The sequence below is a fragment of the Rhagoletis pomonella genome, unplaced genomic scaffold (assembly GCF_013731165.1).
Source record: "Rhagoletis pomonella isolate Grant_MI unplaced genomic scaffold, Rhpom_1.0 Rhpom_scaffold_00009, whole genome shotgun sequence".
NCBI lineage: Eukaryota > Metazoa > Arthropoda > Insecta > Diptera > Tephritidae > Rhagoletis > Rhagoletis pomonella.
This window is the reverse complement of record NW_023458563.1, coordinates 23,075,299-23,100,049: the sequence shown is the minus strand read 5'-3', so window position 1 is coordinate 23,100,049 and position 24,751 is coordinate 23,075,299. Positions and strand designations below refer to the sequence as shown.

Below are 24,751 nucleotides of genomic sequence, written 5' to 3'. Positions count from 1 at the left end.
AAATGGATGTATAGAATTAACAACAACAACCACGCTGTCGAGTTTAAATAGCGGCAAATCAGCTGCACTTGATAGTAGTTGGTTGAATAAGGAAAATGAACTAGCAACAAGAGTTTACGGGATGTACATAGCTCAGTGGTTAACGCTTCTGACTTTGAACATCGAATTCGCAGGTTCGATCCCTGCTAAAGTCTAGAAAAAGAAGTCTGATGAGGAGATGTGGTGATCTCCGAAATAGTGCTATAACTTCTGCCGGTTAGACTTTGTTGCTCTTTCAATTTTTCCTAATAAACAATCGTGGTACAAAGCTCAATAAAAATATTAAAAATAAAACATTTATTTGGGTTAAGTCGCAAGTTGAATTTTCTGCAAGTTTCGAACACTTTCTAGATTTTAGAATGGTGTGCCTCACTGCATCCAATAACTATTACATCATCGACATACACAAAAGCTTGACTAGGTGAAATACCGGAAAATGCTATAGACATCATTCTTGAAAACGAGTTAGTTGCTACAGTCTTTTCACTAAAAAACGAACATAAATAAAAGTGTTAAATGTCAAATTTAAAAAAAAAATCACTGTTTATTTTAAAACGTATTTTATATAAGCTTTGAGATCTATGTTGATAGCTTGTCCGATCACCATTGCTATCTAAAATGGATTGACATTTCCGTGTACAGCTTTCTGATAATTTAACCGCATAGTCTGTAGTAAAGCCTCTCCAAATTTTTTTAAGTGCTCTTTTCAACTGTTTTATTTTTGTCAGATTTTTTCTAGCTATCTTGTGCTTCATTAGTACCCAAACATTTTCTATGGGATTTGCATCAGGTGACTGGGATGGCCAATCCATTGTTGTTACCCCATTTTTCTGTTTCCACTCAGTACAAAGTCGACTCCGATGCTTTGGATCGCTGTCCTCTTGCAGAACCCAGTCGCGACTATTTTTTCCATAGAGCTTATCAGCAGACATCAGTAAACCTCTTTTATACAATTCGATCATTTTTGACGCGTTCAAGTTTTCGGTAAAACACAGTAACTTTCCGAATCCCTTTGCGGCAAAACAACCATAAACGTGAACCTCTGCGGAATGTTTAACAGACCTCTGCACAACTTTACATCCTTTTTCCGACCAAACACGACTTTCTCTCTTATTTAACCAAAATGAAGACTCGTCGGTGAAAATTACAGTTGTCCAGTCATGGTTTTTATTTTGCTCTGCCAAGAGCAATCGTTTTTTCGACATGAGTTTTTCAGCCTCATTGCGTAAGTCGTAAATTAGGTTAAATTGTACAACTCGACAACAGCAGCATTGTCTAGTGTCGTGCTGAAATAAGTAAACGACCAAAAGCGTCGAAAACTATACAGTGCTGCCAAGGTTTTCCGTTTTAATACACTAGTCGAGTGGAAATTTTAGGCAATGACGTGAAATTTTCGATATGATTCGACTCTCGAAAAACGACTTGCATTCGACACGACTCTCACAATGAGGGTCTTTGTCAAAAGCGGTTTCTTCAGTACACTGGCGTAAACCACATTTCTTTCGTGTAACTTTTTGCGAATTGTATTAAGAGATAATTCTATTCCGCGGTCGGAAAGCTTTTTTTGAGCTCCTCTCAAGCCTCTCAAGGTTACGGAGGGATTTCTTTGAAAAATGTTTGTTATCGCCTTATCTTGCCGTTCTGAAGTCGTCCTTTTTAGTCCTCTTCCTGGTTCATCGTCAACGTTTCCAGTTTTTTCACAGCGCTAAGACCATCTTGTAACAAAAGTCCTGGTAGCTACCATCTATTTTGCGGCCTGATCTGTACTCCATTATGAAGTATGCTTCAAACCGTTTTTTATAAGTGACACTCATCCTTAAAATTGCTTAAATATGCAATTGCTTTCGCAAAATAACTAAAACGTTTATTTCTCAAACATGCGACTGAAAAAGGACAGCCTACTGATGTATTCAATGTTAAGTCGCATTTATACAAAAGACGTAATTACTGTTCGTTTTTTAGTGAACACACTGTACATTAAGACCAAAAGGCAAGACCTTCCAACAGAAAGATCCGCGATCAGTGCTAAAAGATGTAATATCTCTAGAACTTTTATGTAATGGAATTTGGTGAAAACCAGAATACAGATCCAGAGTCGAAAGATATTTTGCTCTTCCAAGGTTATCTAAAATGTCTATACGTGCTAACGGTAATTTGTCTGCAATTAGTTTTTTGTTTACTGCTCTAAAGTCTACGCACATACTGTTTAGTTGGAGTAGCTTTCCTCGATCAAATTGTTTCGCAATAAATTATCGACTTGTTTGTTTATTTCTTCGCGTTGTGAATATGGCAATCTGTAGTTTTTTATGTAAACTGGTGTTTTGTCTGTCAGTCTCAATTTTTGTTAGTAAAAGTTGTTCAGAGTCATAAGGTCGGATTTTAAGGCACATACGTCGGAATATTTTGAGCAAAGATCAAGCAATTTATTTTTAGCATAATTGGGTACTTGTTTTTCTAAAATCGATTTGAGTTTTCTATGCTTTTCGGATCAGATGTGGTTTCGTTACTTTTTTAAACGTTGAAGTTTGTTATGTCTTCGGTTTGAATATTGAAATTTCTTACGTATTTTACTTCGTCAGTAGTGTTTATTAGTTTTAGTATCGGGTTTTCGTGTCAACGATACATTTCGCTTTAAAAACACCACTACAAACTTCCTGAGCGTCTACAAAAACAGGGTTTTTGGATTTACCCAAATTAAATAACCGAAAAACTTCGCATCTAGGTGGAATTACTAAGGTGTCGGTAGTAGTGCCGTGCAAAATTGAAACGCTGATCCTTCCTGTCCCCAAACTAATGGTTATGCTATCGTTTGCATAGTTGATTATGCATTTGTTTATTTTTAAAAAGTCTTTTCCGAGTATGCCGTCGGAAGGAATGTTAAAGCTGTCATATACAACGTGAAGAGTGTGCGGAATGAAAATGTCTGATACTACCAAATTTGTATTTATTGTGCCCAAGGTTTGGACCGTTTCTGATGTTACGCCCGTGATATTAATAATGTTATCGCTGTTTATTGCGGATTTGCTTGTTATGCTGGAAAATTTTATAAGGGAAATGTCTGCTTGAGAGTCTACTAAAAAAGTGCATTGTTTTTGAGAATCACTACAATTTATTTCAATGAAATCGGAATAGTTGAGATTTAGGCAGTAAATGGATTTTTCCTTTGTAAAAGTCGTTAATTGTTCAAGTCTAGCTCCCCCAGTGTTCGCGCCTGAGGGACCTCGGCGTTTACAGTCCGAACATTGGCAGAATTTCGTGTATTTGAACGCGTATGATTGCTATTTCTACTGCTTGAAGCCTGACTGTTGTTACTGTTATTGTAGTTATTTCGTCTATTACTGAAACTATTATTCCTATTCTGATTATTGTTTCGATAGCTAGTATTGCCGCTGTGCCTATTTGAATTGCCGCTGAACCTGAGATTGTTATTGTGATATCTGTAATTATTGCTGCCTCTAAAACCTCCTCGCAAATTTGTTGTTCGTATGGGACGTGACCTAAAAGCCAACACCTGCCGCTCTTTTATTATATTGTCGTGCTCCACAATAATTTTCGCTACAACATCTTTCGAGTCGCTGAAGGTTGACGATGCTAGTATCGACTTTACCATATCTGAACGGCTGTTGAGCCTACAAACATTTATTGTTTGCTGGATTGCCATCTCGTGAGCTTTCGCTTGTGTCATCCCTTCAATAATAAGCGAACGCTCCAGAGCATCTGCGAGCTCCTCTACCTGTTTCGCAAAATCTGAATAATTGTTATGCACTTTTAAAGCTGCAATTTTACCAGCGACAACTTTCGAGTTATCTGGTTTTATTTTGCTTGACAGCGCTTCTTTAATTTGACTAACTGAGTTTTTTGCGCTGGTAGGGACTCGCGAGCTTTACCTTCAAGTTTGGATTTCAAAAATGCAATAAATATTGTAGTGAGGCTTTCGCCTGACAATTCTTCAATAAGGGTAATTTTATCAATAAAAGAGACAAGTGATAGCGAGTTACCACTATAATTTACGCTTATAATCGAGGCGCATAAACTTATAAATGACTTCTTTTGCTCAGATGTTGCCATTTTCGTGTTGTTATTTTGAAAGAAGTTAATATTTGGTGAGCTAGTGGTTACGTAAGGAGGGTCGTCGAATCCCAAAAAATCTTCGGGAAAAAACAAGGAACGACTCTTTTTAATACTATAAACTTCAAGGGTGCCAGTTGAACGTGCGTCAGCAAATTCTTCGTCGGAATCTTCCTTCTTTATATTCCTCTAGCTTGCCCTCTTTTGTTGAGATAGGACGACTTTGTAACACACGTTTTGTAACCTTTGCAAAATCAGTACGCAAATCTTTAAAAGCAGTATCAAAATCTGGCATTTGACAAACCCGGCATAAATGTTTAAAAAAAGTCAATTTATTTAAATGATGGCAAAAAGGTGTTGGATTTTGTACGCAACTATAGGCCCAGTAAAATTTTCACAAATGGCATTCAATCGCAATTAATTTTTGTTTTTTAAAAAAAAAAGTAAACGTGGTAATCTGATAGCACGGCCTGATTTATAAGAAAAACATGTATCGATGATTTTGATTTTATATAAAATTAAAAAAAAAAGTTTCCAGCACTCACTCAGCGAAGCGCAGAATAAAAAAAAATTTTTGTCTGATAATATCAAAATTTTGAATTAAATGTTTTGGAAAAGTCTTCCTTAACTACTTTGCAAGGCACTGTTTATTAAAAATTTTTAATTGTAATTTAATTTTAAGAAAAGTTGCGTGGCGACATTTTGCACGCTAGTGTAATTCAAAAATGTAAGTAAAATTATGTATGGAGGTCAGAAAAACTAAGTTATATAAATGAAAAAAGGAAAGTTGGTTTGGTACCAATAATTTGCACACGACTGTAGTTCAGAAATTCCATTAGAAACAGTAACACAAGTATGTACATATGTATATGATAAAGTATATATGTATTGACAATTTTAATTATGTAACTTGAGTGTTAGTATGTACATAAGTATAAGGATAAAAATTTTTTGTTGTATTTAAATATTAGCAATAGTGTGCAATTGTATTGAATTAAAAAAATGTACATTTAAGTGTAAAGTATTTATGTATGTATGTATGCTCATACCATCAGGTCCCACGAAGTCACCTTCCTGTACAGATGTGTTGTCCTAGTTGTAGCTGTTGTTACTCGTTTCCACGCTACTATCTCACCCTGCTCAGCGATATATATGTGTGGCGTGGTGTTATTTATTTATTTATTTATTTATTTATGTATTTATTAACGCCAATCGGCTTTATACATACAAAAAGAGAGAAAAAGTGAAGTGAACATAAAGTAGCATAACATAGGTTTAATAAAATAACAAATTGCATGGTAATAAGTAGGAACCAACTGTAACGGAGTTACAGTTAAGTGACTTTGCCAGGGGCGTGGTTTTGTACGCCGTTAGGTAACGGGGTTATTGTTCAGTGGCTTGGCATATTTAGGTACAGTCACTTCAAAATCCACATTCTTTCGTGTGTTTTTTTTGCACTTTTACACACACACTAGTTTTATTTACTTTCCAACTTTTCCACCTAAAGTTTTAACGTTTTGTACCACCAGCCACTGTATTTTTATTCACTTAAAAAGCCACTTTAGCCACCAGCCACTGCACTTTCTCGCATTTATTACATTGTGAGACAAATGGTAGGGGTCAGTGATCGGGAAGGGTTCAAAATACCGGGGAAAGTTATATCGGTAAAAAAGAAGTTATACGTGTCCCGGCATTTCGCTGGGTCACGTCTAGGAATCGAGATATATATTTAACTATCATATAGGGGAAATTGTCACCTTTGGTGGTCTTTTTTTGACATAACTCGAGAACCCTTAGTCCGATTTTGCTCAAGCAAATTTAAAAAAATTAAAAATTACAATTCCTTTAATCTGTTCATATAACGTTTTTCTATTTCCCGTTGGTTTCATCCCATCCCGATTTTGACTGTCGCATAGTGTTATTTAATTTGTCTTTCAAACTTTGGTACTACCGATTTTTTATTTATTTTTTATTTTAAAGTCTTGTAATTTATTTTAAAACGTTGGTACAACCGATTTTATTTTTTGTTTTTTTTTTCTGTGGTTTTTTTGAAAGTTTTTTTTTGTAATATATTTTTTGTTTTAATTCATTTTTGTAATTTTTGTAAATTTTCTACCCCCAGTTATTTAGTTTTTGGAGATTTAGTCTAGTTTAAGTTTTAAATTACCACCACCAGTAACTTTTTAGAACATGTTTTTTTATTTTATTTTTTTTTGAAACTAAATTAATTTTTTTTTGTACAAAGAGTTCACATTTTTATTTATATATCTGTTTGTTTTAATTTGTTTTTTTGATTTTATTTAATATTTTTTTTTGCAATCATTAGGGTTTTTTCCCGTGGTCGCTTTAGTTGTTTCCCTTTTTTTCTCGCCCATTTTGCAGGCTGGTGTACGGTCGCCATGTAATGTGTGTTATCCCACATTTCTTATGTGGAGGAGGCGTACCTGCTCAGTTCACGCGGAGCCCTGGTGTTCCGCCGGCGCTGATGCCGGCCAACGCCTGCCCTCATGGAGCCCTAGCGCTCCACTGTACGCTGCTACGTACTTTGCTGTACGTGGGTGTGCACGAAGCTTTAGTGCTCCGAAGCCGCTCCCTGGCCTACCCAAATATGTGGGTGTACTTCAGCCGCTAGTGTGGGACCTCCGGGTAAATTTAATAAAACTCGACTGTTCGTTTTAAATGTACGCGGGAATAATGCCGCCAATTTTATTTTCACTAAAGGACTTATAGTTAGTTGCTTTCGCAGATACAACAGGGTTGCATCCTCAATATCGTAAATTCTTAGATGTAATCTATTACCTTAGGCTACTTCTAATAAGGTGATTTGTAGGGTTGCAGCAATGTATGCTTGATCGCATTACACAACAAACTAAACTTGTCTTTGATTAACTTGCCTTCAGTGCCTTTTACGTTTCTTACAAATTGTAAATATGTATATAATTTTTAACTTTTTTAATTTTTCATGTGGCCCCTTGTAGTGCGGGCCCCTAGGCTGGCGCCTATGTAGCCTGTGCTTTAATCAGGTCCTGGTTAGATCCTTGTTTAGTAGCACAGTTACGCGGTATCGCCGCAACTGTGATTAGTAACAGTATTATATAGTTAGAAACAGGCATCGTCATTAGCAGTGCGACCAGCAGAGGTAGATACTGCTACCCGCAAGCGTCAGCTAAAAATTAGTGTGCGTTAGTGTGGGTAGGTGCCCTACAGGGAAGAGGAGACCAATTGTCTACAAATAACCCTTTTGATAGAAGACGAAATGAGGAAACGTCAAAAATTACGCCGCGTTTATTTGGGTATAGCGCGCACTGGCACTCGTTAGCATTGGAAAACCCAAAGCTTAGCGCTCCAATTTAGGGGCGGCAGGTACTCTATAGCTACGGGTCCAGTTGCGATCGTACGGGCTACATTCCCATTATTTACCAAAATTTTGCTTTCAGAATACTTAGCAAAACTTTACAAAAAAATTATTAAAATATCTATGCCCTTTTTAAATTGTATTCTTCCAGTTTTCAAAAGAGAAAATATAGTCATTCATTCTGATTCCCACCTGCCCAATCCTAAGGAAATTTCGGATGAAAATGATGATTTATCTACGTACACCACTAGAAACGTATTTGCAGATTCAACAGTGCCATTAACCTCAACGCCCGGCTCGTTAACTATGGTTTCTACAAGGTCAGTTAAATAATCGAACTATAATTGATATGTAATAAAAACCTTTGCTTTTAGAAAACGAAGGCACACAGTTAAGCAAGTTAACTCTGCAATGAATTCCAACATTATAAATCAAAATGTGGTGGGTCATATGGGCAATGTGAATACTGATGCTCAACACTTCCCGGGGGCTTTCAGTAATAACCAAGTACCATTTACCCAGCAACGAAATCATCGTCAAAAATATATAAATAGAACTGAACTGTCACAAATACAGACCGCCGGCGGCATAAGTACTAGTGCCAGTAATACAATTTGCTATAAACCTGTTGAAATGATGGAGGAACCTGTTAAACCGCGACGTTGGGAACAAAAGCAGGTACAAATAAAAACGATGGAAGGTGAATTTAGTGTCACTATGTGGGCCTCGGGCAATTCCGACGATGAGGCTTCGAATCAAGAGCAGGAGACGGACTACCAGGATTTTATAACTTGTGAGGAACGAGAAATCGAAAACGAATGTAGTGTTACTGATTCTGTGCAGGGATTTGTGCCTTCCATCGACAGTAATGGTTTTCAGGACCAACAAGAACAATTGATGCAACGACATATAATTTTACAGCAACAGCAGGAACTACAATCCCAACATGTTTTAGTTGAAAATTCTGTGGATGCGGGAGACTCGTCCAGAACTACCACAGAGGCTGGATGCTCTACAATTATGCCCACAATAATAGGTTTAGATCCAACGGAACATCAACCGTTGTCCGAGTATGCGGATACCAGCAGTATAGACAATAAATTAAAAAAGACTGTTTCACATAGTAGAGCCGACAACACTCTTATTACAACGGATGAAGACGATAAAGATGTGGTTTTACCAGTTTCACGCACTACTGTAATGACCACGCCGCTTATTCATCCTGCTAATACTGCTGTGATCACGATGACCAGTATAGATGACGGTAGCCTATCAACCACAGCCTTACCCGTAGGGGTTGTTTTACAATCAAATTCTCATACTATGTCTTCTTCACCACCACCATTGAGTTATAGTAACAAAATAAATACTGCTGCCGCTTCAGAAACGAATTGCAACGGCCCTGGCGAAAAACGCATTGCATGTCCACAAAAAGGATGTTATAAATTTTTTCGTGACAACTCTGCAATGCGTAAACACCTTCATACCCACGGACCACGGGTCCATGTCTGTGCTGAATGCGGTAAAGCGTTTGTCGAAAGCTCCAAGTTAAAGCGCCATCAGCTTGTGCACACCGGGGAGAAACCATTTCAGTGCACTTTTGAAGGTTGTGGTAAACGATTCTCATTGGATTTTAATTTAAGGTAACCAGTGTATGCGTTTATACATTGTAATAAACATTTAGTCAGCGTCAAAAATATTTATGCCCTGACATTTTGACGTTTTATTATATATATTTTCCATACTAAATTTTTCTTATTTCTTTTTAATATATATGCTACCCATAGCACAATCAGTTCGTGAATTCACTCTTTCTCGAATTCTGTTAACATGGATGGGTGCGCTCATGGTTTTTAGCTAAGCAACAAATAATTTTTTTGTTCTTTTGCTCACTTCCACGGTTTCCATTGTAGTAAAGATACTCTGGGTTTTCAAGGTTGGCTATGCAGATATTTGTTTGCATTAATTGACGTTTTTTCCCAAACTAAAAACTCAAAAACACAAAACAATACATACTGGCCACATCGTTAACAATGTAGAAATTATACATCCTAAACATTTGCTAAGGAGTCTCAAGGTTGCCTAGCCTTATATTTGTACGCATCATTGAACGTTTTTCCCAAATTAAAAAAAACTCCTTGTAGATCCCAACCACATCATTAATAATTCAAAAAATAATTACATAGACAATTAGGTGCAAAATTGAGTCAATGATAAACAAATTCACAATTTATGCGTTTTTCGGTGGTTCTTTGGCAAAATTGTAATGCATTTTTTTCACATATCGCACACCGTCTTCAAAACAGTCACAACTCAAAATTTGGCATTTTTGAAATTATGCGCTAAAAATGTACACAGAGCTTTTATTTACCTTTCAGCAAAAGCTGGAGCAAATTTTTGTTATAATTTGCTAAAAACCCTAAGGTAAAATCGCCCTTGCCCATATGATTAGCATGTGCTACGAAATAGTTTTTGGCATTTTCTGACGAACGTATTATTTTGAGTTGTGACTCTTTTGAAGACGGTGTGCGATATATTAGAGCAGGGATGGGCAAATTTTTGGCTCTTACAGCCGTCAAAGAGCCAGCAAGTGCTACGCAAGAGCTAAATCAGTTCTCAGGGTAAAGGGGTGTACAAAATATATTAAAAGCATCATATATATTAGTAATGAGAATCGGAGTACAAGAAATTTGAATACGCTCTTCTTCCCCCCTTCATGCTGGCTCTTGATATTACCCCTCATGTAGCACCTAAATGTGCCAAGCCGGCTCCTAAGTGCAAAAGGCTCCTGGGAGCTACTTTGCCCATCTCTGTATTAGAGTATAGCTTAACGCGCTAGAATCCACCATAAAACAAGTAAGAAAACCGTAAGTTCGGGCGGAGCCGAACATTAAATACCCGGCGCAAATATTAAATATATGTTTTTCACCTGTCAAAAAGCTTTCGCTTACATGGTAAGCCGGGGTGTATCAATTTTGAGTAAATTAGCGTCCTTAAGTTTTGAAATATTGAAGTTTCAAGCATTTCTGAAATTTACCGTTATATGAAAAGCGGCCGTAATTTTAGTCCGATTCAATAATTCAATAATTTTCAACGTTTTGCTTTTATGTGGCAAGCACAATAACCACACCGAGTTTGGTACAAATTGGTAGAACGGTTACCGAGATACATATATGTGATTATAAGTGGGCGGTGCCACGCCCATTTTCCAAAATGTTATCATAAACGTATTTCTTGGTAAAGAGTTGTTGCAAGCATCAATTTTGAAATTATCTTTAATATTTACTGATTCATCGAAGATTTAGTATTTCTCTAAATTACCGTAATTTGGGATGTGGGCGTGGTTATTGGCCGATTTTAAAAATTTTCGTCCGCTTGGTATGCTGTACCAAGGCCAATAACTGTGCCAAGTTTGAAGGAAATCGGTGCAGCGGTTACCAAGATATAAACTTGTAACCTTAAGTGGGCGTGGCTACGCCCATTTTCCAAAAGTTTATAATCAGGCAGGTTTGCAATTCACTTTCGAGTGAATTTCAATCAAACTCGGTTTGAATTCAAATTGGCAGGGGTTGAAATTCACTCGGAAGTGAATTGCAGAACCTGCCCAAATATTCTTATTTTTCGATGAAACCAAAGTCGATATCTCTGGTCCAATTGAAATGAATTTTGTCAATTTATTTAGCTTTCGGTGCTAGTATTGCACCCTCATCAGAATTATAAAAAATATGTACTGATATATGTATGTGTGTTTAACGCAATATTAACTGCGGCACCATGGATTGTGCATTTTATCATACACACATATATGTATAAGTAACTAAGTCAAATTGGCGGTACGTATACTCTATAAAATATCTCAATTCGCTCGTTTTTCGTTACAATAGAATTTGTCTATCTTTGCGGTTTCCAATTTCAATTTTTTAAATTTATGCTGGAAGTTTTGTTATTATTACTACTCCCATAATAAAGAGGGTATACATACCGGCAATTTGACTTAGTTACTTATACATATATGTATGTATGATAAGATGCACAATCCATGGTGCCGCAGTTAATTTTGCGTTAAACACACACATATATATCAGTACATATTTTTTATAATTCTTATGAGGGTGCAATACTAGCTCCGAAAGCTAAATAAATTGAAAAAATTCATTTCAATTGGCTCGGAGATATCGACTTTGGTTTCATCTTTAATTTGAAAAAAGTCCGAGCGTTAAACAATTCTTTTAATTCTTATTTTTCGCCTGAAAATTATTGTGAATATCAATTTTGAGTGAATAATCTTCAGTAGTTACTAAAATATCGCAGTTTTCGTACTTCTGAATATTACCGTTATATGGGAGGTAGGTGTGGTTATTGTCCGATTTTGCCCATTTTCAATATCATCCGTCCTACGCCCAATAGAAGTGTACGTACCAAGTTTCGTTAAAATATCTCAATTTTTACTCGAGTTATCGTGTGCACAGGCGGACGGACAGACAGAGATTCACCGCTTAATCGATTTCTCTTTTCATTTTAATCATTTATGTATACATTTGTCTACATCTATCTCGATTCGTTTTGCCTGTTACAAACAACCGTTATGTGAATAAAGTTATAATACCCTTGTGCACAAGTGCGCTCGGGTATAAATATCAAATTTCGCTAACGTATATGCACTCCAACAATTTTTGTAAATTAACAAATTTACTCAATTTTGCACCCATATAATTTATAAGAGATATTGCCACGCTGCAACCCGTTTTCCTCCGCTAAAGTGTCGGATTTTGTTACAAATGAGTAAGTAAGTTGGTTTTTTGTTATTAAAACACCATGAGATGCGTTTTGGGAAATAAAAATAAAAGTATTACTGAAAAGGCTATGACGGGGCTTTCAAGCCGTGAAATAGCGAAAATGACGCATGTGAGCCAATCGACTGTTAGCCGTATTATTAGACGCACTACTAACATGCAGATTGCAACGAAAACGGTGGAAATAAGCCGAAAATATCCGAGGTAGAGGGGCCAAAACATAAGCGTTTAATAGCGTTAGCCAGAATATCTGCCGCTAAAGAAGTTGTGGGGTGCGTTAGTGGAGATGCTAGCATATTCACCGTGAGAAGAATGCTTTATAATGCAGGATTGAAGGCGGTGGTGCAGAAAAAAACCACTTCGGTGGACTAGGGACATTAATCTAAGGTGAGCATTCTCAGAAAAAAAAATTGGACTGATCCAATCAAAAAGGTCCGGAATTTTTGCAATGTCCGTGCATTTCAAACTTTGCCTAAATGTTATGTACAATTATAGGTTATTTGGTCAGATGAGGCCAAAATTAACCGCTTCCAAACAATGAAAGATCTTGGTTTTGGGACAAGAGCGGAAAAACGATTAAGCCTTCGCACATTCAACCGACAGTAAAGCATGAGTGTGGGGCAATGAGCGGCTGGGGCTGCATTACAGCGAATGGCGTCGGACCACTGCTTTATGAAGCATTCTTCGCACGGTTCACACGCTAGCATCTCCACTAACTCACCCCACAGCTTCTTTAGCGGTAGATATTCTGTCTGACGCTATTAAACGCCTAAGTTTTGGCCCTTCTACCTCGGATATTTTCGGCTTATTTCCACCGTTTTCTTTGCAATCTGCATGTTAGTAGTTCCTCTAATAATGCGCCTAACAGTCGATTGGCTCACATGCGTTATTTTCGTTATTTCCCGGCTTGGAAGCCCCATCATAGCTTTTTCAGTAATATTTTTACTTCCCAAAACGCATCTCATGGTATTTTAATAACAAAAAACCAACTTACTTACTCATTTATAACAAAGCCCGACACTTTAACGAAAGAAAACGGGTTGCGGCGAGTTGCAGCGTGGCAATATCTCTTTTAAATTATATGGGTGCAAAATTGAGTCAATTTGTTAATTTACAAATATTGATGGAGTGCATATACGTTAGCGAAATTTGATATTTTTATGGTTAAGCTATACTATAATATATGTAAAAAAAAAAAAATTCATTACAATTTTGCCAAAGAACCACCGGAAAACGCATAAATTGCGAATTTGTTCATTATTGACTCAATTTTGCACCTAAGTGTACATATGTACACACATATGCACATCTATCATGGTATTATAAAGTAGCTTGTATGCCTAAACATAAATACATATACCTATGTATGTATGTATATATGTAAGCTAAAGTTTATTAACAGATATCCTTTTTAACGTATACTTTGTACTCGAAATAATTCAGTGTGCCTGTTTTTCACAAACATGTGATACACATAGATACACAAAGGCAATCTCTTCTAAATATGCGTAGTTTGTTTTAAAAGAGATTAGTTTGGGAAAATAGTTAAATTTAAACATATACATATGTATGTACATATGCATGTGTTTATAGGAAAAATATTTTAACAAACGAGCGAAATGTTCATAAAAATTTCAAACTTTTTATTAACAGTTACAAAATTCTGGGTATGTATATTAAATTTTAGTACAATAAAGTGCAAGTTTGAACTAGGTAGGGCTACGGTTGATTTTTAGCAAGCTTCAAAAATGTTCGGGCTGCCTCTCAGCGGCTTTACCTTTAAATTTTTGTATCATGCCTCAATCCAGTTAAAATGTAATGCGACCACTCCTATTATTTTGTGCACAACTGTATACACATATTGAATACTTTAATATATATTTTTTCCATAAACATTTTTGTTAAACCTCAATTTGAGATGCATTTGAAAATCAGTCCTTTTCTCAAATCTCAAACGTTAGTTCTCAAATGCAAATCTAGTTACTCTCATTGAAATATTTGTGTAGCCAATGACACATGTAAGAGAAACACAGTTTTTATAGGAATGGAATTTTTATTTATGCAGTTTAACAGTTTATTTAATAGCTTATTTATTCAGTTAGTTTAACAAAGAAAAATAAGTTGATGTAAAAAATTAGTTGCATAGTTTGTTTTGAAATTAGACAAATTGCGAATAACAGCGACCGCGTGGTCGAAGAGCCATTCTGCGACTTATGTAGCAGACTACCGATGGACTTCGACATCCGTGCCATATTGACACAGCGGAACCGAACGGAATGCTAAAAAATTTTTTCTACAATTTTTCTCAAACCGTTATTAAATTGATTAACAATGTTTGAGAAATATTTGAGAAAACGTTTAGTTTCAAATGATAAACAATGCTGAAAATCAAATTGAGAAATACGATTTTCTCAAACTCTTTGGTTGACGAATTGTGCCGAGGGTGGATCGTTGCTTGTGAGAATGCTATGAGTTGAGCGAACTCATTGTTCTGCTTCATGGATTTTGTTACCCAGACACGAGATTTGCTCTTCTAGCGGCGTGAATGAATGCATACTAAAATTTATTGTGAGTGATTCAAGATTTGTTTTACGTGCATTCATGCAGCCTTTTAATATATATTAATAAACCAAAGGTTTTGATACCAAGTTTGTTAATTTGCCAAAGCCAAAGCTTGAAATGTGGTTTCTTAGAATCAACAGCAAAAGAAAAACAAAATAGATAAACAACAATGCCATTAGCGAGACCTTTCAACACTTATGAAATGCAGTCCAATTCAGTTCGTAGCATCTTAAAGAAAATATTTCATCCTTTCACTAATTTTTATGGAAAAGTAGTGAAAAAGAATGAAAGATGTTATTAAGGCAAAGTGTTAAACAATACATTTTTTAAGATGCTACGTATTGAATTGAAATGCATTTTATAAGAGTTTTGAAAGATCTTGTTAGTTACGTTGTTGTTTTTGTAATTTGTTTTCTTTTGCTTTAATTTTAAGAAATCACATTTCAAGCATTGAGAAATTGGCAAACTTTGTATAAAAAAATTTTAGTTATTAATATATGTATGTATATAAAAGTTTCCAGTACAAATATTAAAAAGTGTTCAGGCGTACGATCTGATTGTGGTCTGGGTAGTAGTTTATACAACAGCAAAAACCACTAGAATCAATATTTTTATTTTCAATGTAATAAACACTAAGACATTTTAAATTTTCTAATTCGATTTTTTTTTTAAATTTATACAAATTGCAAGTTTCAAGACGCTAAAAGTTAGCGTCGATTTTTGAGGTCTTTTTTTCTCGAAGATTTTGCGCATTTTCTTCCATATAAAGTATGATCAGAATCTTTTTTTTATATGATAAAAGGTACACACCCTCGACAAAGAGAATTCTGAAACATCAACGGTAATGTTTAACTTTATTGTACTAAAATTTTATGAGCTACGAAATTGCATATAAAAGAAATCGAATCGAAATATTTAAAATGTATTGGTGTTTCTTACATATTCCTGAGCTCTGTATGAAATTAAAAAATTGATTATTGTAGCTTTTGCTGTGGAATGAACAATATTCTTATAAAAAATAAGTAGCATTTGGTGTGGAAAATATAAATAAATAAAATTGTGAAAATGTCAAGGTATGCACATTTTTGACGCTGACAGTATATGCAACCCGCTTCACTTGAATAGGGAAAACTTTTCTTCACGACAGTGCTTACATCTGAGATCATATATAGATGACAACGTTAATTCGGATTTACGGCGCAGTTGATCTGATCAAAATTGTACCCTGAAAGACGGCAGTATTGAGCCGCGAGGTCGCGGGTTCGATTCTCACGGACAGTAGAGTTCTCATTTCATTTTTTTATTTAATTCATTCAATTATTACTTTTATTTCTTTTTAAATATAACGGGGAGCTTCAAAAAAAATCATGAAATACACCCGAAACAAAACTTAGTGCAGGCTTCTTTTAGTTCCTGAGCCGTTTTTTAAATATTAAAGCGTTATATACTTGGTGTACTTATCTATTAACAGCTTAACTATTTTTCATTCGATTTTAAAAATCAAACGCTATATATTGTTAGACTTAGCTTGGTGGAAGTTTTCATCAGGTAAATTTAAAAAAGTCTATGATTTTCTTAATTTCTCAACTTTGACCGTCACTAATTTCCAAATTTTCCATGAAAGTTGGAAAAGATGTATTATGTATTTTCGAATAAATTAATACCTTTACTCAGTGTGGCTACGGAGTTCATCAATATTTACTTAAAATTTATGTATATGATGTAGTAGAAAATTGTTTTTTCATAAAATTTTGGGAAAATGGGCGTGGCACCGCCCAATTATTTCATATATGTGTATCTCAAAAACTATATCACCGATCTCGATCAAATTTGGTATACACATTGTTCTTTGCATCCTTATGCACCAGACTAAAACTGGATAAAAATATATTCTTATAAATCATTTTAAAGGTCTATCATTCCCTTTTCATAACATATTTTGTTTTTAAAATTGAATAAGAAATAGTCAAGCTGTTATCTCTTTAAGTGCATTGAGTATGAAAATAAAGGGTTTTTAATAAAATAAATGGAAGGTTCAGGAACAATAAGAAACGTATTTTTATGTTGTACTCGACCCTACCTACAACCTACACTATTTTTGTTTCGGGTGTATTTTTTTATTTTTGTTTTTGTAGCACCGTGTAATTATAGTTGTGGACTTTCTTAATAAAATTAAACTAATGATAAAATAAATAATGTAAAAAAATATATAAGTAAATTTAAACTAAGAAGTTAAAAATAAGCAAATTTGGCAAACGCTTGGACTGAGGATCGAACCTATCGATCGGTCTTATCGAACTGTAGTATCCAGCTCACACCATTCGGATGCCAAACTAGCTTCCTTTTTTCCCCTGCTTGTACAATAAGCATCAGCTTGCGTTTGGTCAGTGCTGCCATCCAAAATTCCCCTGATCCGCTTTAATTTTGAGGATTAACTGCAGGACTTAATCCAAATCAACTGCAGTTAATTCCCGAGAGAATTCCGGATTAACTAGTCGGGGTCAACTCTGCCGCCTGTCTTTGCTTTTAGATAGATAGATGTTAATATGAGGTATGGCCCGCTACCTAGAGATCGAAATACTTATAGCATTGAACAGCTATTAATTTAAATTTATATCTATAACCTTCTTTGTGTTGAATGTATTGCGCCGATTAAAGTTTCTAATAAAAGCAGAATCATAAATGAGATGAGAACAATGTTCCTCCGATGCCTCAACGTCCTGAAATGCTGGGTTCTTGCAGAAAAAAATTTGCCTGTTGAAATGAAGCGGGTTTTGTGTACGGGTTTATCCATTTCCTCCTTCGGTAAAGTAAAAAAACTGAATATTTAAATCGCGGTTGATTTTTTTTTTAATAAGTTTGAAATATGCCATCATTGGTGGAAAACATTATCATTCGAATCTCCACAGGACCGTTTTGCAGGATCTAATCCTTTTGAGGTAATATTTTGAGGATTTTCACACATTTTGGGCTATAACTTGGCATGTCGTGTCCTTCAATTTTTTCAAAGCTGCGGGATTGTCCGCATAAGAAATCCAAATCGCAAGATCTTTGTGACCTATAGAGGGCTCCATGACTTCATTCAAACTTCTAGCCAAACAGAGTACAGTAGTTGAATATTCTACTTTATATACAAAAAACTCGGCGTTTGGAATTTTGTGAGTTATGAATATACATTTTGTTTTAAATTTTCTACCTTCAAATGGAAGAAATTTAATGAATGAATGAAAAACATTGAAACCATTCAAACCCATTTCGATTATAGTTTTTTTCTACAAAGAAGTTTGTTCGTATTGTAATAGCAGCGCAGCAATATATACATACATACATATTAAAGGCCTGCAAATGTTGGAACTATAAAACATAGCGACATGTGTCACATCAACAAGTCCTTCATAGTATGTCGCTCATAAATGTTTGGCAATAACATATGAAGACACTTTCCAATAAGTTGAAATCAAATCATTTGTATACTTATATGTAAGTGAAGGATTTTTTCTAAATTTTGTAAGCTCCTATCATAATAAAATTTATTAAACAATTGTCTAATTAAAAATCTATATATATTCATACAAGACAGGATCAAACAGTATTAAAAATGTGCTGCAGAAACACAACAGCTTAGCTAAGTAGCAATGACATGCTACAACAGTATATTTGAAATGGAATGGCATGGCATAACGCCTTGTTTGAGTTGACATGATATAGCAATGCATGAAATTTTTGAAAATGGCTTTTTTACTAAAAATGTTGAACTTTGTAGTACTCTAATACATATGTATGTACATAGAAAAAAAATTTTGGATAACCATACAAAAAATTTTCATTTATATCAATTCAATTTATTTTCAATTTGTTTGAATATTGTTGTGTCGACACATATATCAGAACAAGTATTCACTCAAATTCAAAAAAAAATTAAGCCAAAATAATTCATTTGGTTTGTTTATGAATAATTCATAAGCAGATTTGAATGAATTCATGCAGCCTTCTACTGTCCTAATGGGATCGCCGAATATCGAAACTTTGCGTCATGGGAACTTCTCCCGCAATAGAGGCATTATTAGCCGCGTTATTTTTCATATCCCGCCTTTTGGAAACTGAATTTCGTCAAGAACAAAATCTTCAATTTCAGCCAAAAAAACGTCATAGATCATGGCGGCATAATACTGAAAATTTACGGTTACGTAGGCGCTTTCTATGACGCTGGCGGCCCATAATGCGCACCAATATGTAGTAAATTTTTTGGGCACAATGTCTTTTGCGGTCAAATGCGGCTGTTCGCTGTTCTATATTTTTCAATTATTATTAACATATCCGACTGGTGTCAAATGAGCCTCATTGAAGGCTTTTCTCGAGACGCGCGAAAATGTAGCCACCGAAGATTTACCTTTTTAATACCTTAATAATTTTAATGCGTATATCGGTCTTAAAACGTTTATTATAGTTCACTTTTGTATACTTTGCACTGCACTGCACAGAATAACATTTCTACGTACAAATCAAAAACCAACAGACTTCTAAATATGTAATGCTGTGTGTTGGGTAACCGCTTATACGCAGAGCTCATTTAACAAATTTATTATGTGACATCTGTCATGCAATGCCAAGTATGCCTAACTGAGCCTTTATTGTGAAGCACCAAACTTTAACAAGGAAATATTTGTTTGGCTGACAGTATTTTTGTCAAGTGTCAAATTTCATAAATTTACATTCCGCGTAATGGATAACCCGTTATATATGCATATAACCTGCATTCACCATTTTGACATTTTATACTCGTTGCTATTATTATCTGTGTTTTCAGAACTCATGTAAGGATTCACACCGGTGATCGGCCGTATGTTTGTCCATTTGACGGTTGCAACAAAAAGTTCGCCCAGTCCACAAACTTGAAATCACATATATTAACACACGCAAAAACCAAGTAAATACAAAATTTTACACAAGTTTTCGTTTACATTTATCATCTTACCATTTTTGCAGGCGAAATTCGCTAGGTGGGAGCCGCAGTAATATCAATAACGATTCTAATAGCCCGATACAGATAACTCCACAAAACCTTATAAAAGTCGAATTGAATGAAATGGACTCCAACTCTTCTTATGTTGTGTACACGGATTAAAATATGGTTTCGTCATCATGAAGTAATTTATTTATTCGGATGTTAAGAACAGTAAGGCGTATCACAAAAACAAAAAGCGTAGTGTGTGTCAGTTTTATTTGAACATAAATGTCAAGAGGAAATTTTGGACTAGAATTGACCCTTAAAAGGTTGTGGCTTTAAATCGTTTTAAATAATACCTTAATTAATTTTGGAAGGACTTGTTAGGCTTTATTCACAATCAAAACAGTTATTTTTTAATACTTGTATGGCGGTTTAAACTTTTAGTTTTTGTTTCATATAACTTTTCATGGTCTGCATTTAAGGTATTCTATATCGACACCTGAGTGGAAGATCGACCTACCTCGGCAGCCAGTTCGAAAACGCCCTATCTGAGAAAACTTTTCAAGAACGCCCCATTTCGGAATTAAGTTTAAGAACGCCCTATCTCAGAATTTTATTGAAGAACGCTCTGGTTCGGTTCAAAAACGCCCTATCTGAACACATTTTCAAGTGAGATAGGGCGTTTTTGAACCGAATTCTGAGATAGGGCGTTCTTCAACCAAATTCTGAGGTATGGTGCGTTTCAATAAAATTCTGAGATAGGGTGTTCTTCAATCAAATTCTGAAGAAGGGCGATCGCACCATATATATAATATATAAATATGACAACGAAGAAGAAAATCGGCTATTCCGGATCTCCATATGTAAATGCAGGATAGATTTAGGGGAAAATGAAACTGTAGCCACACAGCGATAATACCATTGAGCTCAAGGAATTTTCGTTTAGAACTAAATATCTTTTTGCATAGAAGTGCTATATCTATTATTATTTAATTATGGGTGTGCTCAGAAATGTATCAAGCCAAAGCATCAGAAGCATTTATTTATAAACTATAATTGATGGAAATGTCCAATATGCGCAACCACGGTTAAATGCCTAATTGGAACTTAGTTGCGTTAATAAGGCATTTCCATCAGTTATAGTTTAGAAGTAAAAGAGACTGATGTTTTGGCATTTCTGAATGCACCCTATTTATCGAGCGCAAAAGTTAACAGTTGCTGATTTTAGAAACATTACAACTTCTTTGTTTGTGAATAAAGCCTAACACGCAAAGTCCTCATCATTGAGAGCTTTAGATTTATAGTTAAAAATTCCCAAAATAAATTAAGGTATAAGTCAAAACGGATCTTAGCGGTCTAATATAAGCCTAAGCATCGGGCATCAAATAAGAACGTTATAGTAAAAGCGTGATTTAGCTGTTTTACCAGGGGCCTAACAATTTTACACTAACAATTTTTTCTCACGCTGACACACGCTCAACTTTTTTCTTAGATATGTAGTGACACGGCTTAATGAACAGGCACCATTAGATTTAATGTTTCTTTTATTTTATTTTCTTCTCAGCTTATCTTTCGATATAATGGGCATAGATGAAGGGTTTCCTTCCATGTTTTATCTTTAACAAGGATAAAAATTCGATTGAATGATTTCAATGAATTACATTTACCCTACATTTAGTTTCCAGTTTCTATATAACAATTTCAATAAATGCACTTAACGTAAATATGCATAGACAGATATGCATTGCTGTCGCGAAACTTTTTGGACCAGTCGTAACTATATTGAAGTGATACTAATGATAACACGGTATGAATGATGTAAAAATCCGTGACATTGTCTATGGGTCCCATTTTTTGTAAATTTTAACATGGCACAAATAAAAAATTTACTGAGAATGTTTGTAGATCGCAAAAGTCCTAGAGATTTAAGCATCGCTCGTATGCCATAAAAAATGTAAATTTGATTTAACATTTTTTATTTTAAATTTTTTCATACTAATGATAGTAAGGCGAAGAAGACAAACGCCATGTTTCCATATTCTATCTGACGAGTCCATATTTTTATAACTACTTATTTATAAATATAATATTGAAAGCAGGAAATGGCTCCATAATATAATCTTTCTGCTTTTGTTGCTATTCCTTTATTACATCTTCAAGTTAGTATTGCATGTAAACTAGGGCTGGGACTATTCGTATATACTGATATTCCGGTTAATATCCGCTCACTGGGTTATCCAGATATTCTAAAATGTTTTTAAACGGATTGCTTAAATTGTTCTCAAAACGAATAAAACAACATTTCATTAATACATAAACAATTTTTATTTTTAGATTCGAACATCCGGCTATTCGGTTGGTATCGGTTCATTTTGTTATCCGGATAGTATCCGCATTATTTAATCCGATTATCTGAATTAACCGGATATCAAAAAGTCCGGATAGAAGTCCCAGCCATAGTATAAATAAATTCAATTAAAGTTCTTAGCACTTTGTTTAAAAATAGTACAAAAAATGCGTGACTAATTTTCATAAATATGTGTCCAACGGGATATAGAAGAATGGCAAGACCAATCATCACACAATTGAAATATATACATATATATATATTTTTTATAAAAGATTAGGTGGAGCAATAGTTTTAACATATTAGGCTAGGACAAACGCTAAATGATGACGTACACTTTTTTATTCTATACCGTCGTGAACCAGCATCTCATGTTGCAGTAAAAATAAGAATATCTTAGTAGTAGAGTGATTGGCTCGGTTTTTTGCAATATTTTGGAGAGCTTTTATCTGATTTTTTTTTTTTTCAAATCTTGAATAAACCGCAGTTTTGTTACCGTATAAACCGGGTTTTTCATCTAGAATATTTATACAACTGCACCTTCACTGTAAATTCAATACATTTTTTATTTTGTTGAAACCGCAAATATAGCTTTTTTACCAATCTTGCTCTTCAATACAACCAACTTCCCTTCAAAGATGCTTTTTTGATAAACGTATGTTTTGCAAATTTGAGTAAATCAATGTGCTTTTAAATCAGTGGTGCACATGGGAGTCTCATGGAGCCAATCGGCTTTCACGTACAAGTCGTCTGCGCGAAGCTACCGAACTTCACTCGAGTTTAAAGCATACACTTTAAAACACTTAAGCCAACATGCAGCTATGTAAGTGGAAAATGAGAAGCTCTGTTTATTGTTTATTGTTTATTGTTTATTGAAATGCATCTATTTAAAATACCTGCAGATTTACCATACGAGTTTCTTAATTTCGATATTATTTTTTTGAATAAAGTATTAAAAACACAGATATTTCCGCAAACAATTGATTGAAATATGTACATATCGTTAATTCACAAAGGCCCTAACCAACATATTTTTTATTTTATAGAAGCAAAATACATTTATAAAAAGAGCATCAAAAACAGCTAGGGGCTTTTTAAAAAGTGTCACGTAACTCGGTTGTATTTGGTACTAACACTTAAAATTTTGATTGAAGGTATATTTTAATATATCCTGCCAAAATCTGTAAAAAACGCAGTTTTGAAAAAAGTTTTGGTTAGGGTAACGATATATATTTTAGAAAATACTTATAAAAAGACAGGGTTAAGTTTTTTAACAACTGAGGAAAACACAGTTAATCCCAGAACCCTTAAGTATTTATTAGATCTAATTTACTATTAACCCAAATACGAGTAACTTTGAATTTATTCCATTTAATTGTCTTTTAAATTAAAGTCATACGTTATTTTAATAATATTATTTAATTTTTGCGTCTCTTTTTTGCGTCTGTAAGCGTGCCCAGACGCGAAAAATTAAAAGCAAATATCCGGTCTAACCGGGTTTTTCTGAATTAAAATATTAAGAACCGTTTTTATACCCGAGCGCACATGTGCACAAGGGTATTATAACTTCGTTCACATAACGGTTGGTTGTAACAGGCCAAACGAATCGAGATAGATATAGAGAAATGTATACATAAATGATCAGAATGAAAAGAGAAATCGATTAGGCGGTGACTGTCTGTCCGTCCGTCTGTGCACACGATAACTGGAGTAAAAATTGAGATATCCTAACGAAACTTGGTGCGTGTACTTCTTTTTTCTATTTTAGTAACTACTGAAGATTATTCATCCAAAATTGATATTTACAATAATTTTTAGACAAAAAATGAGATTATAAATTTTTGGAAAATGGGCGTAGCCTCGCCCAATTATGATTACATGTGCATATTTTGGTAACCGCTCCACCAATTTCTCCCAAACTTGGCACAGTTGTTGGCCTTGGAACAAAATGACAAATGGAGGAAAATTTTTGAAATCGGACAATAACCACACTCACATCCCATAAAACGGCAATTTAGAGAAATACGAAATCTTCGATAAATCAGTAAATACTAAAGCTAATTTATTCAAAATTTATGCTTGCACCAGAAATACATTTATGATAAAATTTTGGAAAATGGACGTGGCACCGCCCACTTATGATCACATAGTATCTCGGTAACCGTTGTACCAATTTGTACTAAACTCGGTACGGTTATTGTGGTTGCCACACAAAAAAAAAACGTTGAATATTATTGAAATCGGTATACAAGGGTAAATGCTTGAAACTTTTATATTTCGAAATTTAAGGACGCTAATTTACTTAAAATTGATACCAACAATAATCCCTTGAAAAGCAGTAACGTTATATGGAATTTTAGAAAATGGGCCTGATACCGCCCACATATGACTATATAAGTTTATCTCATTATGTCTAACTGAACGTTAGGGGTAAAACCACCCTGGCTTACCATGTAGCGGTAGCTTTCGGAAAGGTAAAAAGTATATATTTGATACTTGCGCCGGGTATTTAATATCGGGCTCCGCCCGAACTTAGACCTTCTTACTTGTTTAAATTGGCCTTTTTCGAATAACTAGAAAACCGGATTTGGAAAAAGTCGAATAATCGGACAAATTTAATGGCCCCATTATGTATAGCG

The 24,751-nt window shown here is 34.8% G+C and overlaps 2 protein-coding genes across 4 annotated transcripts in view; one reads left to right on the top strand and one right to left on the bottom strand.

The window, feature by feature from the left end:
* The window catches only part of LOC118745642 (polycomb protein PHO), a 189,190-nt gene extending 166,113 nt beyond the window's left edge, over positions 1–23,077 (top strand). The window contains exons 3-7 of one of the 3 annotated variants that reach the window (XR_004993674.1): positions 7,614–7,782; positions 7,837–9,105; positions 19,625–19,744; positions 19,804–19,993; positions 21,330–23,077. Coding sequence is in view for 2 of the 3 variants with exons in the window: in XM_036479180.1 (XP_036335073.1) it covers positions 7,614–7,782; positions 7,837–9,105; positions 19,625–19,744; positions 19,804–19,942 (1,697 nt within the window). In the remaining variant the exon portion in view is untranslated. Of the gene's footprint in view, positions 1–7,613; positions 7,783–7,836; positions 9,106–19,624; positions 19,745–19,803; positions 20,177–21,329 lie in introns of those variants that run through there. The other 2 variants (XM_036479180.1, XM_036479179.1) reach the window with 2 other exon arrangements.
* Positions 1–24,751, bottom strand: part of LOC118745443 — a 329,715-nt gene that overhangs the window by 59,872 nt on the left and 245,092 nt on the right. The gene's annotated exons all lie outside the window — the stretch shown is intronic.